This window comes from Pseudopodoces humilis, chromosome 3 (genome assembly GCF_049639895.1).
Source record: "Pseudopodoces humilis isolate 2021_Gansu_Grassland_sample_001 chromosome 3, ASM4963989v1, whole genome shotgun sequence".
Taxonomy (NCBI): Eukaryota; Metazoa; Chordata; class Aves; order Passeriformes; family Paridae; genus Pseudopodoces; species Pseudopodoces humilis.
In genome coordinates, this window is record NC_142202.1 from 57,951,735 (window position 1) to 57,969,889 (window position 18,155).

The 18,155-nt window shown below is 45.0% G+C and overlaps 1 protein-coding gene across 2 annotated transcripts in view; it reads right to left on the bottom strand.

The window, feature by feature from the left end:
• The window catches only part of MYB (MYB proto-oncogene, transcription factor), a 28,146-nt gene extending 10,630 nt beyond the window's left edge, over nucleotides 1-17,516 (bottom strand). The window contains exons 1-15 of one of the 2 annotated variants that reach the window (XM_014263319.2): nucleotides 17,377-17,510; nucleotides 13,666-13,783; nucleotides 12,059-12,130; nucleotides 11,303-11,395; nucleotides 10,691-10,911; nucleotides 8,928-9,165; nucleotides 8,086-8,166; nucleotides 7,581-7,685; nucleotides 5,985-6,242; nucleotides 4,583-4,738; nucleotides 2,921-3,063; nucleotides 2,197-2,311; nucleotides 1,985-2,110; nucleotides 1,205-1,315; nucleotides 468-575 (exon numbers count right to left, since the gene is read on the bottom strand). In XM_014263319.2, the coding sequence (XP_014118794.1) occupies nucleotides 468-575; nucleotides 1,205-1,315; nucleotides 1,985-2,110; nucleotides 2,197-2,311; nucleotides 2,921-3,063; nucleotides 4,583-4,738; nucleotides 5,985-6,242; nucleotides 7,581-7,685; nucleotides 8,086-8,166; nucleotides 8,928-9,165; nucleotides 10,691-10,911; nucleotides 11,303-11,395; nucleotides 12,059-12,130; nucleotides 13,666-13,783; nucleotides 17,377-17,399 (1,968 nt within the window). In that variant the 5' untranslated portion in view covers nucleotides 17,400-17,510. Of the gene's footprint in view, nucleotides 1-467; nucleotides 576-1,204; nucleotides 1,316-1,984; nucleotides 2,111-2,196; nucleotides 2,312-2,920; nucleotides 3,064-4,582; nucleotides 4,739-5,984; nucleotides 6,243-7,580; nucleotides 7,686-8,085; nucleotides 8,167-8,927; nucleotides 9,166-10,690; nucleotides 10,912-11,302; nucleotides 11,396-12,058; nucleotides 12,131-13,665; nucleotides 13,784-17,376 lie in introns of both variants that reach the window. The other variant, XM_005518376.3, reaches the window with a different exon arrangement.
• Nucleotides 17,517-18,155: the final 639 nt, after the last annotated feature.

Sequence of the window (18,155 nt, forward strand, 5' to 3'; positions counted from 1 at the left end):
TTACAACAATTACACATTGAGCCTTCACTGGGGAAAGGCCATCCTGGTGCTGGGCTGGATGGGCAATACTGGCCACACCTGTGCCAGCCAGGCAGTGCTGGAGTCTCTCCTCTCACCCCAGGGCCAGTCACAAGCTCTGGCCACCACCACATCACTCAAATCTCCAAAAACAGCAGTGCCACCTACAAGAAGTCTATAGGAAAGAAAACCCCTCTGGCCCACATTAATTCTCAATCCTACCAATTTCACACTGCACCCATCTGAGTTACAATGCCCCACACACAGAGCTGTGTCAAATTTAGCTTCCTGGCTCTGCTGCAGCCACTGTGCTCTCATGTTCCACAGGCAAAGTGAGATCCTCAGCCACATTCATCTGAACATTTCATTCTTCCGTACCCAAAACTTAAAATTGGTCTGTGAGAAAGCAATATCTATACGTATGGATGCTTTTATCAAGAAATAATTACCTGTAGAGGACTAGCTAGTGGCCTGTTTCTAGGCACTGCAACTGTTTTGTGAAAACTATCATCATCTTCAGACACAGGCATCTTTAAAATGGAACTGGTAAGAAGATTCTGAACAGGAAAAGAGAAAAGAAAAAGGTTTTCAGCAACTCATGAGAACAACATGAACTGGAATGCACTGTAAGTAAACTCAGCTTGAGTGCAGAAGTTGCTACACTGGGCACAGCCACAGATGAGGAGCAGACCTCAGCCCTATGTCCCTGGGACTTGGCTTTGCAGGAGCATTGCCCTGTGCAAAGGTTTTCCATCCAGTGCAAATCACAAGTTCAAGAATAACAGCAACACTGAATAGCCCATAAGTCCTGGCAATGCAAAGGGAACTGTGCTCATGCAAGGTCTCCTTTGCAAAAACCGAGAGAGTCTCTCTCTCTCTTTCACCAGTTTTTAATTCTGTGATCTAGTCATTTCTACACACAGGTGCAGGCATCCTTCAAGTGTAGGCTCTTCAAAGTCTGTGGGCTGCAAAATGACTGCAACTTCTGCAACCTTCTATAGTTATCAGAGTGATAATTAAGAGTAGCATTTTTCTTTTTAAGCTTAGTACAGGAAAATGACATAGAAATAAGGAATAAAGCCTACTTGTGAAGAAAATCTGAAAAAAATACTCTCTCTAGCATTTAATAATCAAACAGGGATGTAAAACAAAGTATTCCTTTGATGGTGTGAAAACTTATACTTACTGGCACATCTTCCATTGTAGACCCAGGTGTAAAGAGCTGAGTGTTCAGGTTTTCTCCTTCCCAGTGGCTTGAGCAAAAAAAATTTCCAGCTTTATCTGTTGGAGACTCCACCTGCAAGAAGAAAAGGCACCATTCAACCACTACATAACTGACCAGGAGATTTCTGTCAGTTGCTTAACAAATATTTTTCACAGAGGTGCAAAATGCATGTTTACAGTCACATCTTTTACAGCAGCCTTGCTCTTTGCAGAAGAAAAAAGTTCAAGGTTCTCCAAAAAAAATCCCCATCTAATAAAACTTTGAATACTTGCACTCAGTGCTCTGTCAGTATTCAGGAGTTTAATCCCCTAGAAAGGATTGAGAATATATGTATTTTTAGAACTTTAGTGACAAAGTAATATAATGCAATGTCCTCAAATGTTCAGGTTTCTAAGTCACTCCATGGAGCTTGGTCCCTATGGGGTTCTTCTATACTTTTCACCAATATTTGAAAGATTCAATCCAAATTCATGTCTAATTTTTCTTTTCTTTTTAAGTTTCAAACGAAAACTGCATTAGAACGGCCCAAGCAAACCCCTGCTGAAAACAGCAGAAAGACTTCTATGGAAATCAATGGGAGATGAATTAGACATGCCTAGTGTACTATATGGAACCGACACTAAGATCTTGGGGCTCACATGAAAGAAAAGCAGACACAGCTATTTAACAGAAAAGGCATTGCTATAAGTTTCTCAGCAAAGAGTTCTGAATTAAATTGCCTCAGGTAAGTTTGAGATTTACCTCTTGTTTGATTTTCTTCAGCAAAGGGGGTCCACTTTCATGTAGCCCAGCCACTATTGCAGATTCCTCCGACTCCTGCTTGATAACATCCTGCAGATCTTCTACAAGATGAGTTGGAGTTTGAGGCTGAAAGAAAGAAACGTTATATCCAAGTCCCAGAACATCCCTCTGCACTATTATCAAAGCAACTTTTATCATTGTTTCCTTCTTACCAGCATCTTCAAAGGACCGTATTTGATTTCCTGAGCTGCAAGTGCGTTTTTGAATGGAGTGGGTGTTCTTGGAGAGCTCTCTAATATCGACCTCTTGATTGCTGGAGTCCTGAAACTTTAAAAAGAAGGAGAGGAACTTTAAAGGAAGATGCTTGGAAATACTACCTCTTTACAGAAACACATGCATACAGGCAGTATTGTTATAAGACTTTAGAAAATATTTCCCTGAGATCCTATAATCCATTTTGCCTTTAGAGCAGAACATCTCTTTGACTGTGATAGAGTGTAATGACTTTATTTTAAAAACTGGAGAACCTATATGCATGGTTTAATAACCTACCTTCATAAAGCGGAAGTTTTACTCCCACCCAAGAAAAATGTGAATGTGTGAGCAAACAACTCTGCAGGAAGCATAGAATCATACAATGGTTTAGGCTGGAATAGTCCTTAAAGATCATCTAGTTCCAAACACCCTGCCACAGGCAGGCACACCTTCCACGAGATCAGGTTGCCCAGGGCTTCATCCAGGGATAGGCCATCCACAACTTCTCCATCCAGCCTGCTCTCCAGTGCCTCACCACCTTCTCGGTAAAGAATTCTTTCCCTGCATCTAATCTAAACCCACCCTCTCACAGCCTAAAGCATTTGCTGACCCAGCAAACTTTGGCAGCATGCCAGTGTGAAGAAATGGACCCTCATGAGCTGGACAAGACAACGGACTTACACATGGTTTTCCTTCTGGGCTTTGAAAGTCTGTTCCCTGTGCAGCGGGGTGGTAACTGCCATCTTATGGCCACATACCGGCGTGGAGGTGAGGGCAGGGTTGTCCAGGTTCAAGTTTTCATGATTGGATGAGGTGTTTAAGAACTGCACGTGTGGAAAGGAAAAGTTAACAGGAACGTCCAGATTACGTGGCTGACCTTTTAAACTGACATTATTGAACGAAAGAAAAATAAATTATTTTCTTCTGATTGACATGAGTCACTCTCCTGACCCTACGATGAGAGCAGAGGTATGTTGGGTACTTGACTACATTGTGAAAAAATGCTCAATGGCTTGGCTCAGGAAGCTAGAGAGGGAAATTCTAAAGGAAATGACTGTTCCAATGAGAAACACTTTCTATCACTTCCAGAGCCTGATTTGGATTTTCTCCAAACAAATTTTAATTAAGACCAGTGTGACCAAGAAACTGGGTGAAAATGAGCAAGGAATGTTTCAGAAACAAACCCACAGGAAACAGGATTAAATTCCAAAAATATTTATATGGGGCATCTAACAGCTTTTAGGGCAGTAAATAAAGTGTTTATGACAGGAAAATATATTTCCTATCATGTCTCTCAAAAGAAAATACTTCATTTTCAGAGCATAAAATGAAAGCTGCCACCTTTGATGGGTGCGTGGAATGCTTTGGAATGGAAAAAACTTACTGAAAAAGAGGCAGCAGTATCTGTTTGGAGAAAATTGCTCTTGCATGTGTTCTACCTAGTAATCTAAAATATTGCTTCTATTTCTAGCATCTACAAATTTGTGAGCATAGTGATATCCTTTATTCTGACAACAATTCAATGTATTCCCTTCCAGATTCGATCTGCCACTTTATAGAAATGTGGCAGGTAAGAAAATCTGGCTTTCAGTGGAAAAATTACATATGATTAAAATAGCTATTAGGTAATGGGAAATACAGTGGGAAATCATTACATGAAATCTTTTACTATCCTGCACGAAATAACATTTCTTTGACATCAAAGACTAAAGCAAACCAACGCAGACAAACAAAAAATCCAAAACACTTTTAAATAGTGCTACAGCTGTGAAACAAAGCAACCATCATCAGGAATTTGAAAGTGCACGCCAGGCCATTTTAACGGGTCATTCTCCTCATTCCTATTCCACTCCAACTCTCATGGCCTGGGCAGAGGATGGCAAGTGTGATTTGAATTTTCTGGTTGTTGTCAGTTTGTCTCACAACCTGAATGCTATTTAAATGCAGTTTGGGGTTTTCTAGGTCAGTGAATCATACTGCAAGTGGACAGAGATGGAAAGTATCACAGGTGATCAGAAATGTTAAACTCTAGTAGTTGGAGTTAGCAGCAAGAGTAAAGCGAGGAATCACACTCCCCCACAAAAAAAGATCCAAAAAGGCAAAAACCAAAACACAAAAAACCAAGCCCCAGAGATGAATTCAAAAGACAAGAATCAACAGTTAACTTGCTGATTAACTAAACTCAGTGGTGAAGACTAGGAGCAGTGAGAAGATTCAAACACGGAGTGAAATCAACAAGCACAACGGTAATTAGTCATTTGTTCCAAATGATTAGTTTCTAAATTGTTAAGACTGGGGTGACTTTTGAGAATTAGTAACATCTGTGCAGAAGTCTTGATCTACCTGCGAGGGAGAGAAGGGCAGGCTTTTGACAGGGGAGCGCTTAGGAGGAGTTGAGCTGCTGACGTCAGCTAGGACCAAGGTGCTACCGTGGCCACTGGCTAAGGGGCTGCAGTGCCCTCTCCTTTTGCGAAGAAGGACCCACGGAGCCGCACTGCCCTGTGAGGCAGATAAGGTCTTTGGTGAGCCAAGAGAGCCCTGACTCGACATGACTTTGCTCAAATTTGTGGTGGGCTGTCCTTGAGGTCTACAAGCACTGGCCCCTCTTTGCTGAAGCTGCGCGACTGTGCCTGAGGGAGCTCTGCTAGCCGGAGTGTCTGTGTCTTCAAAGAATTCAAAACTGCTGAGATCACCCCATGATGAAGGATTCTGAAACAACGTGGGAGGCACGGAGCTATAAGACAGTGTATAGTGCCACCTCATGAAAATACAGCGCTAGGATATGCCTGTAACCAACAACAACAAAGTCTTTCCCAGTTCAGTTCAGCCTGACCCTGTTCATGGGAGCAGCAACACTGTGAACGCAATTTGTGTTTTCAGTACATACCTTGATCTTATCAAACTGTCTGACATCCTACTAGTGTTGCTGGCAACTGAGTCCCTAACAAATGAGCCAAATTATGTCCTTACTATTTGTTTGCCCAGTGTTTTCTGCTTGGTATGATGATGGTGCCTTTTGTTAAAAAAAAATGTGTGCTGTAGACCAAAACTGGCCTCCTCCTAACATGCAATGCTGCTCTGGATGGGTTGAAAGGGAAATGATACCGCATGAAGCAGACATCTCTGCTTCTGAAGGAGGTTGCCACCAACAAAAGTACTTCAATGTGCTACCTCTTTACATTAGCATCCCAGAGACTGCAATGAAAACAGGCCCATGTCAGTCAGATACCTGACATTTAAATGTGTGTTTACAGTCCTTCACATATGCCAGGGCAAGCTCCTTAAACTTGAAGAAGCAGCTGTCAAGGCTACAACTAAAAATTCTAGAAAATGATGCAGATACATGAGCAGCCACACACAAACCTATGGCATGTGTGACTTCAAATATCAGTAAATACCATTTCATTGTTTAAAATTTTTCATGGTATCTCAGATTTTATTTTAAGGAGACTTAAAATTGAGAGATTGTTTCAAGCTCCTACTGTGCAGCTTGCCAAAACTCACACTCCCATTCCAAGATGTAGCAGGAAAGGGAGACACCCACAAAAAGCATATGCACCCATGCTTGAGGGCTTCACTTACAAGCAGCTGCGCTTTGTCATGTCAGAAGATAAGCTTCAGATCCTGGAGCAACTCAAAGTTACTCGGGGGAAAAAACCAACAGCCACATTTAGGAGAATCCCAGCTCCTCACCCCTTGCTCCTTGACCATGCACAAATCCACCTGAGGCAGCAAGTCTACTTACGGAGTCTATTAACTGGAGTGTTTCAGCAAATTCTAAGAGATTCTTAACATTATCCAGGATGTTGCTCTGGTGAACAATCATGCACCGTGCAGGGGATGCACTTTCCTCAGGTAAGCAACCGTGATCCACCGGTGGAGATGGAGTACAGTGGTGATGTTCCCCCAAACAGGAAACAGGTGCACTGTCACCACTGGTCCTGGTACTGTCAGCAATTGTGGTGCTGTGCCAGCCGGGGTAGTTTGATGTGTGGTTCTGTGTCTAAAAGAAGAGGAAAAAAAAAAAAAGAAGAAAAGGGAGGGGGGAAAGGCAGAAGGAACTTAGCAATGAAATTGCACAAGGTTTCAGATGCCACTGGAGGAAAGATAAAAGTAGTTGCATCATCGTCTAAAGGCTTATGCCTATGAAACAATTGTCAAGATGTTTCCTTTCATCAGTGCAAGATCTTGTTTTAAGTAATACTGGCATTGTATTTGTTATCCCAAAGTTACCTCATAATTTACTTCCAGGATTATAGACATATGTCATTACTAGCACGTAATCAATTCATACTTTGTTATTCCAAGTGCTCAAAAAGCGTCTGCAAGTCCTTTTCTGTAAGAAGTGAGAAATGGCAGGATTTCCCTACTGAGCGCTCAGCACCGTAGAAGGCTAAAAGTTTTTAGAGTTAGAGTTGCTTTTGTCTGCTTATCTCCTTTTCTTCTGCTATCCCTGTCTAATGCTACAGCTTACACCAATGCAATGAAGAGGCTGTCAAATCAACGTGGTTAGGAAAGCAGAAGAACAAATTAACAGAAGTTTCTTTCCAGTGTGATCATGCAACAGAAGAAATTGCAAAACATTAACTAAAGTTAAAAAGTGGCCAAACTAACGTATCATGCATGCAGTTCTTTTACTACTAATTTAACTATTACCCAAAAGGAAAAAAAAAAAAAAAATATTCTGCTGGCTATCACCTATCTTCAAAAATTATTTTGGGATTCTTGGCTTTGGCGATGGTGTTAAGTAGTTACACAAGGGTTTTCACACATTAACATCCAATGGCATATATAGTGAAGTACAAGAATTCAGTAATAGCCAGCACTTGCTCCACACATGCAGTTATGAAGAATCTAACATTATTTGGAGGAGTAAAACAAATTCTCAAACATGCACCAAGTCTGAAGCTTATGAAGTTTATAAAACACAGCTGAAGGAAAGAATATAAAAGAGAAGAAAAATCTAATGCACAGGCACTACATTTTCATCACGTGAACCATTGCACACTTTCAGAAACACAGATCCCATTATTGATTAAAGGTCTATAGGATTTTCAATTTTTGTACAATCATCACATTTCCAATATTACATCACGTTACAGAGCCTAGTCCTGCTCTCACTTTGCAAAGTAAAATACCTGCAAAATGTTTGGATTTTCTTTTTCAATAGAAGAATTTACGAAGCAGATACAGATTTTATATGTGCTATGTTTCATCCTTTTAAAACGGAAATATAGAGCCTTGATTAGTACTGAAGGCAGAGGGGGAGTAAAAAGTTAAAAAGACAAGCACTGGGGTAAGGCTGCTATCCCTCCATCCAAGCACACAGTGACAATCTTACTGGTAATGCCTGCTGCCCTTTCAGTTCATTCTCAGTCGACATTAGTAGCAACTCTAATTCCTTTATTCGCTTTTCTTTCTCAGGGTCTTCATCATTATAGTGTCTCTGAAATTAAGAGTTAAGGGAAAAGAAAAGATAAAGGTCTGATAGGATGTAGCAACTAAAACTCTCACGGTTTGCTGACCTGTGGTTATAACAGCCAAATCAGATTCAAAGATGAAACAAATGTCAATTGTGTTTTCCACTACCAAAGTCTCTGCTGAATTTCAGTATAGACAATTGAAATGGAGAAAGTGAAAGCCATCACACCAGATGTCAACTACTGCATTTTAAATCCACTTCAGAAGGAGCAACTATTAGCCATGTTAGCACTCCCCGACCTTCCCCATTTTCTGTTTTCACCACACTTAATACATTAAAATGTTTCCTTAACGTACGATGTCTGCATTTTAGTTTATCAAATATTTAAGAAATTGACTCTTGAAATGAGGTTCAAGTTATCTACCTGGATAGCTGCAGCAGCTGGCTGAGGTACATTGACAATATTTACATGCAGTGCTACTGGATACGGGATCTGACCAGGAACCTAGGTGAAAAAGCAAAAATTGGTTATTTCCATCATATCATCTGCTTGCATTCTCGATTTGTGTTAAACATACTTTGGCTTTAGGTACACAATATTTGTAGTCTGTGGAGATGAAATAGCAAAAAACCTAAAAATGTTTACAAGAAAAGTAATCAAGTTTTTAGGAATATGACAGTGAGCATTAGAGAAGAAGAAAGAAAATTCATATATGAAATATTTACCCTTCCTGAACAAGACAAGATGAATAATTTATAGACACATTTGTAAGGATTTTCTAAATTGAAGTGAAAAAGCAATGCAACTGTCTGAAGCAGGAGCCTGTTTCATTATTAATCATTAATAGAAAAGAAATTTAATTAAAAACAATACTTGTTCACTTGGTTCCGACAGGCAACCCACAAGCAGAGTACTACTAAAGAGCATGTGGAAGATTTTGACATGGGACACAGAATTAAGCAGATTCAACCGATATTCAAGAAATTTAATAGTCACAGCTCTAAGAAATAAGTTAACTGCTCCCAAGGCGTTAAACCCGCTGGACCCATTTCCACCACTTGAACACCACCAGTTTGAAATGTACTTATTTTCACCACTGAACTTAAGTAAAAGTCAAAGAAATCCTCATCTGACATCAAACACACCCAAGTCCACCAAGACAAAGAAAATCCTTCATGCTGAAACCAGGCACGGCTAAATGGCACCCATCCATTCAAGGAGGCAAGACAAGCACCCCCAGCACACTGACATTTTCAGGCACTTACGTTCTGTGGCTCAGGGATGTGGTAGTAGGGGTAGTCACTGCTCAGCGGGGGCTGGCTGGCCACCGGCAGCTGGGCGGGTGGCGATGGGTTGTGAGCAAAGGCCATCAAGTGGTTGTTCTTCTGAAAGCCAGCAGCTGCTGAGGAGTGGCAGGCTTTGGAGGACTCCTGCAGGTAGCCCTCCTGCTCAACCTTTCGGCGCATGGTGGAGTTCCAGTGGTTCTTGATAGCATTATCAGTTCTGCAACAGAAATACAGAGGAGTTTGAAAAATGAGCATTTCCAATTCAGACAGATCAGCGGGCAGGGAACTGCTGTCGGCGTTTCTGTTAGAACCCTGAGCTCTTCTCTGACCTTCCTCCTACCCCCACCACTACAAATGCTACTCCCTACTTCTCAGGAAAGATGCTCAGTATAAAAGTTAGGGAAAAAGAAAAACAGGCTACAGTTGTTTACGTACTTTTTAAAGCAATCCCTCATGACTTAGATCCTCAAATTGTAAGAAATTTCTAACTTCATCTTCACCTCATTCCCATGAAGTGAGGAGACAACAAAGGCTAACATCCTTTTGAGGCTATCCTAAAAGAATGCCAGCATCATCTTCCTATATCTTAATATTTCAGTGGAGTCTTATTGTGTCTCATTGATGGAAAGAAAGACTGTGGAGAACAGCTGTGAACAGACTAACTTCCAAGCAACTTTCCAGCTGGTCACCTAGACAACAACAACATCATGCTGTACACAAACTCTGTAAACAAAACTGCTGGGATTTTTCTTAGATGCAGAAAAACTGAGATTCAAATCCTCACATTTATGAGTCAGGAAAAGCAAACTTACCAAGTTTGTGAGATTTTAGGAGTAAGCTTTAAAACAACTCTGCTATTTGAAAAACATCACCACTGCATGATATCATTCAAAGAAGCATCTCTGATGTGTGGAAGCTACAAAAATATTCCCAAGGGCTAATTCCTTTCTTGTTATCTTCTAGAAAGTGAAAGCAGCCTAGGGAATGACTGCTTGAAAGGCCATCATGATCTTGGGCCTTATATTTAGGTCTTGAAGATGTTTTGTCAAATAGCAGGAAGAAAAGAAGGAAGGGAAACCTCTCCCTTGCTTGCATTAGTTGCTTGCCCACATTTTGAGTCACTTTTAATCACAGCAAGTAAGACACTGGACCTTTGAGGTTATATACAAGCTGGACAAAAGCTTTCCATGAGACAAGTATTTCCAGGACCAGAGTTTGAAGAAAAAGTTTCTCCTGCTTTATGCATGTTTTTTTTAACAGGTCAAAATCATCTGGATGATTCAAGAGCAATTACAAAAGTTGAAGAAACCTTCTCTTAAATCATTTTGAATAGACAGGCTACATTTCATATTGAAGGCATACCCATAGCTGAATGTAAATTATGATCCACTTGCAGAGCCTGATCCTTCCCTGTTTAATTGATTTAAATGTTGACAGTCATCACATGCACAAATAAGATTGCACAGACATTTAGGAAACTCATGGTCTTGCTCCAGTTACTGGCATTTTACCTATGGCAAACATTAAAAGCCTGTAAAAATAGCAGATTGTTGCATGTACTGACCAAACAGTGAAGTTCCCCACAGAGAAAAACGCACATCAGCATCACTGGCTTCCCAGGTTTTGATTCCAAATTTTTTTTGATTTATACAGTGCAGCCTGAGGCTACCAAAACAGACTGCTCAGACCTGCAGCTTTTTCATTTTTTTCCTTTCTTAAGAGCTAAAAGCATATGTCATTACCGTCCAGGCAGCAACTTTGCAATCTCTGCCCATCTGTTTCCCAGCCTCTTGTGTGCCTGGTAAATAATTCTATCTTCCTCTTCTGTCCAGGAGGTTTTCTTCACTTCTGGATTCAAATGGTTGTGCCACCTCTCCCTGCACTGTTTTCCAATCCTTCCCTTCAAATGCTTAGCAATGACAGACCAGCGCTTTGGACCGTATTTCTGAACGAGCTCTATTACCTTCAAAGAAGGACATAAAAACTGCCTGTATTTAATGATGCATGATGAATCAATTAATTTTTTTTCTGTGATGAAGCAATATTTTCAACAACATTTCTCAAAACTGCCACAGTAAAACTAATAGCAATTAAGGTTCCCCACTTCCCATTCATATTTTTACCCAAAAGGAAAAATCTGGTAATAGTTAAGGCATTTCTAGACTGCAATTCTACATTACAGTGCTGTAAAGCAACAGTAATTTATTTGCACAGCAAACTTAGAAAGCACTACACAAATACAATCTGACTCTGGCCATAATAATGCTGAGACCACCAAAGTTTCCAGGAGTTTTGCCCCAACACCTGAAACCTGCTAGTAAGGCATTAATCAGACAGAAAGGAAAACTGATTACCCTTTGATCCTCCTCTTTAGTCCACGGACCTTTAATAAGTTCTGGGTTTAGTACCTTCTGCCACCGGTGCTGGCACTGAACATCTGTCCGATTCTAGTGAAATGGGAAATACACAGAATGGAAAATCCTTTAGACAAGATGAAAGTAGAGTGAGAATGCTCTTATTTACACACACTTGTTTTGATGTACTTCACTGCCAGCTAAGACTACTAAACAACATAGAGTGATACAGTAAGTCTGAGAAGAAGGTGGTCACCTATCAGTTTGCTCACAGAATACGTAAGATTTCCATCACTTCTGCATTGAGGACTCCATCACCAAAACTACACAAACTTTATCTTCCCCATCTGCACAACAGCTGGCATGCTTTCACATGCACTACTTCAGCAACAGCCAAACTGTTCACTAAGCAATTAGCTTCAAAATCATACTTACAATTCACTAAAGTTATTTCTTTTCGCTGTGCTTAGACATTTTGTCTCATTGTCACATTGACCATCTACTGTGCAAATACCCACCATCCCTCATTTTTGCTTGTTTGATATTTTCCAACTCTTTATGAGAAGCAAAAGAAAAAATAAATGTAAGGGTTTCTACAGTAATCTAACTAAATTTCTAAGGTCTACGTTTGTGGAAGTTTTAAATCTCCCCTGAAAATACAACTATAAAGCAACCACTCCTCTTCCCCTTTATCAAGGAAACCCCTTGATAAAGAGCTGCTACTAAGCCTAGAAACAGAAACCAATATCCACTTACAGGAAGGAAATTGGCAATGACTTTCCAGTCTTCTGTGCCATTCTGCTCCACAAGCTTCTTCAACTTCTCATCCTGAATCATAAAAAAAAAAAAGACCCCAGATATAATAAATATTGCAATCTCTTGTAATCCCAATGAAATGTTTTTTTTAAAAATTTGTTCTTATGCATCTACTTCTGCTTTCTGCAGGGTGGCCTGCAGACTTCTCATGCCTTTAATTGCCTAAAGCAGAAGATTTTTCTACTCCTTTGGATTTTGGTAGGTTCTTTACTGTGCTGTAGGAGAAAGACTGACTTCTGTGCAGATCTTTGACTCACAATATACATTCACATTTTACTCATCAAAGCACTGTAACTGTTATTCTTGGACCAGATTTACAGGAGGAAATGGGAATTTAGATACCAAACATCAGAATAACCTTGAAATTCAGTAACACCCAGGCACTCAGCTACCTGGGAACCTCTGAACATCACAGCCTTAAGCTTTATGCATCTCGCAAGTAATGGGAGTTCCAGTGATTTGCTCAAGGCCTATCCACCTACAATAAATGCACAATAAAACTAACAGCTCCTTTTTGCTCTTGCTCTCTGTGAGGGAGTTTTGCATAGTTGCAAATAGCAAAATATTTGGCCCAATCTTTCTAATGATAAGGCCAGAAATATAGACCCTAAAGACAAAAGAAACGAATCTTACATACTGGGTTAACACTTCCCAGTATGCTCCCAGTTCATGTGACAGGAATGGATTTCATGGCCATCCTTTCCTCCCTGGCCACATCACAACCACATCCACCTTTGTAAGGGCAGACTGTGATTTAAAATAAATAAATAAAAGGCTTGCAAGGGGTGACCTGCCCCTGTTTTTACATCAATACACATCGTTAGAGAAGAGAAAGTCAAAACATAACTCAAGACCTGTATTAATGTCTTCCACAACAAACTCAAACCAGTTAAATGGCCAAAGGAGATTCACTTGGAGAAGGAGTCTGACACCACAATTCTCCCAGAAAGTCACTACAAGGGTACCACAACTAAAACGCGTTCTGACCTTGAAAAGCAAAATACATCTTGAATGCTCTGTTTTGGTACTGCTGGATTTCTTTCCTCCAGCCTTTACTTTATTTCCACTTGGAATCATAACAGTGCAATTAAAGTGCAAAATTCCAATGGTACAGAAGGACTGCAGCAGTTTCTGCCGCTGTTGTTTGCTGCTGTGGGACACTGAACACAGGTCGGTTCTCGCATAGCAACAGTTTCCAAACAGAAAGAGGCAAGCAGCAACAATGAAGCACTGCTACAGGTGATTCGGAATCTGCTTCTTCAACAGGGATTACAGAGATTCACACATCACACACTGTAACGCAGAGCTTGGTGGAAATTAAAAAGTCGTGTTTGTACATTTTATTTAAAAGATGAGAACTATGCTCAAAGTTAAATAAAACACTGAATGTAGCTAGCGGGTCAAAAAAGTTGTCCTCAGATATGGGACTGTCACTGAAGTTTGCAGATTAGCAATATGGTGAAGAACATGAAGCAACTTGGAGAAGAATGTGATCCATGCTCTCTCTTATCTTTTCATGTGCAGGAGAGGAATGAACTTGGATTTACCTCTTCGCGGGTCCACCTGGTTTTTCCTAAGTGACGCTTTCCAGTCTTAGGAAGCAGACCGTCATAATCGTGATCGTACACCTCAACATCTTCTTCATCATCATCACTACTATATATACTGCAAAAGGAAACACAGCGAAACAGAGTGGAGCATGAGGACTTGAGCTACTTAATTACAGAACACAAAAAAACCCCCACTACAATCCTTACAAAGGTTACACAGATAAAAGTTTTAAAACTTGCACAACAAGATTTTGTTCTGCATTCTGTTGTTCTAGTATTCTGAACTGGTTCTGCTGTTTTTGGTATCCACAGATACAAGCAAAGGGCTGGCAACCTTCGTATTACTGTGCATGTTTAGACCTGCTCCTAATGTTAGATCAGTGGTGAATTACACATTTGGCAAACTTTCAACCAATGAAGGTTTCAAATTAAAATACAATGTTTGGGACAATAAAGACAACTAGAGGCTGTGTCCAGCACACGAGTACATGTTTAAGATCTTTAACTCGTGCCATACATTCTGAAAAATATCACTGGTTTCATATGTTTAATGCAGCAGATTATTACACTGTTCCAAAATAAAATAGACTCTGTAGCAAAACAAAAAGCTAAACAATAACCTTGCTTGAGAAAATGTTTATGGACCCTATATGAGAAGGCACAAGTTTTTACAATTATGTAAGACAGTAAGTGGCAGCATTAACATTCAATAAGCTCTAATATAAAGTATGCCCTCCATTTATGGGTTTGGACAGATAAGGACTGAGGACAAGTTAGTTTAATATCCTGCAACCCAGAAATAAATGACTGAATCCTTCTATACTCTCCATTTCTATAACTTTATTACCTCTAATCTATTTCTAAATCCCTCATACTGTTTTTGAAATACTCTGCTCACCTAATTCATGACTAAGGGATTTCCCCAGAGGCTATCTATGGGTATAAAGGACTCCATGACTCTTTTCACAAACAGCACTTGCTCTACCCAGCTAACTAAATCTTAAAAGAGAGTGTTTTGCAACAACATGTGTCTTTCTGGTGGGCAGTATTTTACTTCTAACTTTCAAGGTACGAGCAGCAGCTCTGATACTTCAGCTAAGAGATGCTAGCCACGAGTGTTAGAAAGGAGTCAGTGTCATTAAGATTAAAAACTGTGATCTGTCTGATAGTATGGCCTGCTGTGGTATGTTAAAAGTATGACTAAGAAATTAAAATAAAGTTATTTTGTAATAAAATTAACAGGCGCTATTGATGCTATTAACCAGTTTTCAGGAGATTACTTGAAATTAAGTTGCAGTGAAGCCTGGTGTCTGTTAGTCAAGATGCAAGCACCTCCAAAATGCAAGCTGCTGAACATACATTCTTTAAAAGTGCTGGGCTAATCACACCCTACATCTTCCACCCTGTTTTCTGGCCTGTGCCATGGGCCATGAAAGAACACGCTTACATGCTACATGCAAAAAGTTTTCCACACAAGTTTTCCACAGCCTGCTGTGCTGTGCGTGGTCTTCCTGCAGCCTCTGCGGGGTGCCCCGACTCACCCGCCCAGTCCATCGCTGCCACCCCCAACTCGCGCTGCAGTCCTGCAGCCCCACGGTTCATTCCCTATTCCCCAGACCCCGTAAGCACCGGCAGTAAGCCCCCGTGGAAGCTCCCCCTCCGCACGCACCCCCCTCGTCGGCAGCTGGAGCCTCCCGTGCTTGAGCAAAAGCTCCCACGCTCCAGCTGCCACAAGCGCGGCTTCTTCCCCGGACGCCGCTCGAAGCAGATTCACTTTTCTCAGTGACACACAGAGACAGCTGCGCCGCTGCCCATATGCCGAAGGAAGTTTTGTGGCACAGTTTCCAAGTATCATTTTGAAAAAGAGCTTTCCGTAGACGACAACCAACAGGTATGTCCGCATCCATCGGCGGCGCTTCCTGCGGGCCGGGCACGGCGGGGAAACGCCGCTCTGCAGCAGCAGCACAGCAGAGCATCAGCGGCCAACACGTTAAAGGACTTCAGTGCGGGGCCAGTTCTGTAACAGGGTTATTTAAATGACTGTGGCCTCGCTGGCACCGCAGAACAGAGCAAACTTCACTGTACTACCTGCGCCCTCCAGCAGGAGAAAAGTGCCCTGGGATTTCGGGACGCTCGGTAGTTTTTCACTCAACCGGGCCCTCAGCGGTGCTCTAAAACTTTATTTTGCACCTCCGGCCGCAGCCCCGAAGCCTCCCCACGGGTGGCTTGGCACGGCACGGCGCTCCGCCCGGCCGGGACAGCGGGACTCCCTCCCCCGGCCGCCCATCAGCGCTGCGCTGTTCGCCGCGGCAACCGGCTTGTACAACGATACATGGGGAAAAGAATTAAAAAAAACCCCAATTTTTTAATTTTTTTTTTTTTAAAAAGGGAGAGGTAAAAAGAAAAACAACAAAAAACCCAAAGAGGAGCTGTAGAGGAAATGACTCGCTGCAGTTACCGTGATTGAAAGAATTCGGGCACCAGCCCCGCGGGGCAGAGCCCGCGCCCGCTCCCGCCGGCGCAGTGCCCGTGGATCAGGCGGACACCGCACCGTGCCGCCCCGGCCTCCCAGCCCCGAGCGGCGGACGTGTCCCTGCGGGAGGCGCCCGTGAGGCAGCGGCGGCTGTCCTTCTCTTTTGGGAGAGACGGACAGGGTGATTCACCGCCAGCCCTAGCGACAGCCCCGCTCTGACATTGAAAGTAGAGCCCGGCGCTGGCCCAGCGGCTCGCCGCCTCCTCCCGCACCGCAAGCCCCTCTTCCTTAGGAGGAGCCACCAGTGTCAGCGGATGAGGCCGGCGCCCGGGAAGCGACAGGCAGGGCTGCTACCTTCTCCCCTGTCACAGCCGGCCAAAGGGGAGGGGAGAAGGGGAGGATGCCGGGCTGCAAAGAGAAAGAGAAAAAAGCCTCCACGTGTCCGACCCGCCGTTCCCGGCTAATTAGACAACAATCCGGCTCCGTGCGCCCGCCCGGCGGCGGCGGCACGGACCCGGCCACGCGGCGCTGCCGTCCCGTCCCGTCCAGTCCGCCGCCTCCGGGGCACCGCCGCCCCCGGCCCCTGGCGCGGCAGGGATCGCCCTGGCCCGGGTGCGCGGCAGGCGGGCGGGCACGGCTGACAGCTCCGGCCGAGCGCTCCGTCGGATCCGCAGCCCCCCGCCCGCGCTGCGGCGCTCCGGTATGTGCCGAGTGGCGTGCACCGGGAAAAAGCTAAGCCCCGCAGGCGAGAGTCGCGCTTCCAAGGGCGAAAGAGTCGCACGAATAAAAGGAAAAAAAAGTCGAGGGAGCGAAACGAGTTCCCGCACCCGCCGCCCACCTGCCGCCTCACCCGGCCGGGAATGAATGAATGAATGGGACGGGACGCGCTACCTGCCGCCGCCGAGCCCGCCAGACATTGTCCCGCCTTGCGGCTGCGGGGCGCGCAGCTCCGTCGGGCTCCTGCGGCCGGCGAGCACCGGCCCCCCGCAGGCGTGCGGCACCGGCGGCTCCGCGGCGCGTCCCGCTAGGCTGCGGCTCCCCCGGCGCCTCCGGAGGAGGGGAGCGCCTCGGCACCGGGGGCGGAGTAGACCAGGTGCACGGAGGACGGGGGGCTGCCCGCCCATCCGCCGGGCGAGCCGGTCTCCTGCTGCCGCTTTCCCTCTCTCCCGTCCCGCGCCCCGTCTGACAGGCGCGGAGCGCAGCCGGCCGATCCCCGCCCGCAGACAGCGGGTTACCTGTGCCGGGGTCTCCGGGACATCCTCGCACCGGCCGCTGGGGGAGGAGGACGGGGGAGACCGAGCCCGCGCCCGCCGCCGCGCCCTGCTGCCGGGCTGCGCCTGGGCGCTCCGCCGCCGCGCACGGGAGTGCCGAGGAGCCGCGGGAGGAGGAGGAGGAAACAGGTTGAGATTAAAGAGTAAACTCTGTAAACAGAGATGCCATCAAACAAAGGGCCCTTGGACACTCCCCCTCCCGCCAAATCTGGCGCCCCTGCAGTGCGCAGGCGCCTGGCGGGCCCGTGCCGCGGCGGCGGGGCGCGGGGCGGGAGGACCGGGGCCGCGCGCCCCCGGGGGCCCTCGCGCCCCGCCCATCCCGCGCGGCAGCGGCGGGAGCGCCCCGCGCCAGCCCCGCCTCCGCTCCCGCGCCGCGGGCCCTCGACGGCGCGTCCGCAGCCCCCCCGTGCCCGCGCCCTGCGGCTGCTGTCGCTGACGGAGCTGTCGGGGCGGGGGGCAGCCCCTCTCCCCCGTGCACGGCGGGTGGGGAAGGCGAGCCTAGCCATGGGGCGAGAACTCTCGGGCGAGACCCCGCGACCACCCCCCGGCCCACGCAGGTGCCTCCCGCCGCCCGGGGGAGTGGGGGGTGTGGGCCTTGGCGGGTGCACCTGCTCCGCTCCTTGCAGGGAGCGCAGCCCTCGGGGGGCAAACAACCCCCGCTGGCAATAGAAAAGGAACTCGGAGGGAACTCAGGGGGACCGGGGGCTGCCCGGGGCTTGATTGCGGTTGCCTGGCCGCGGGGG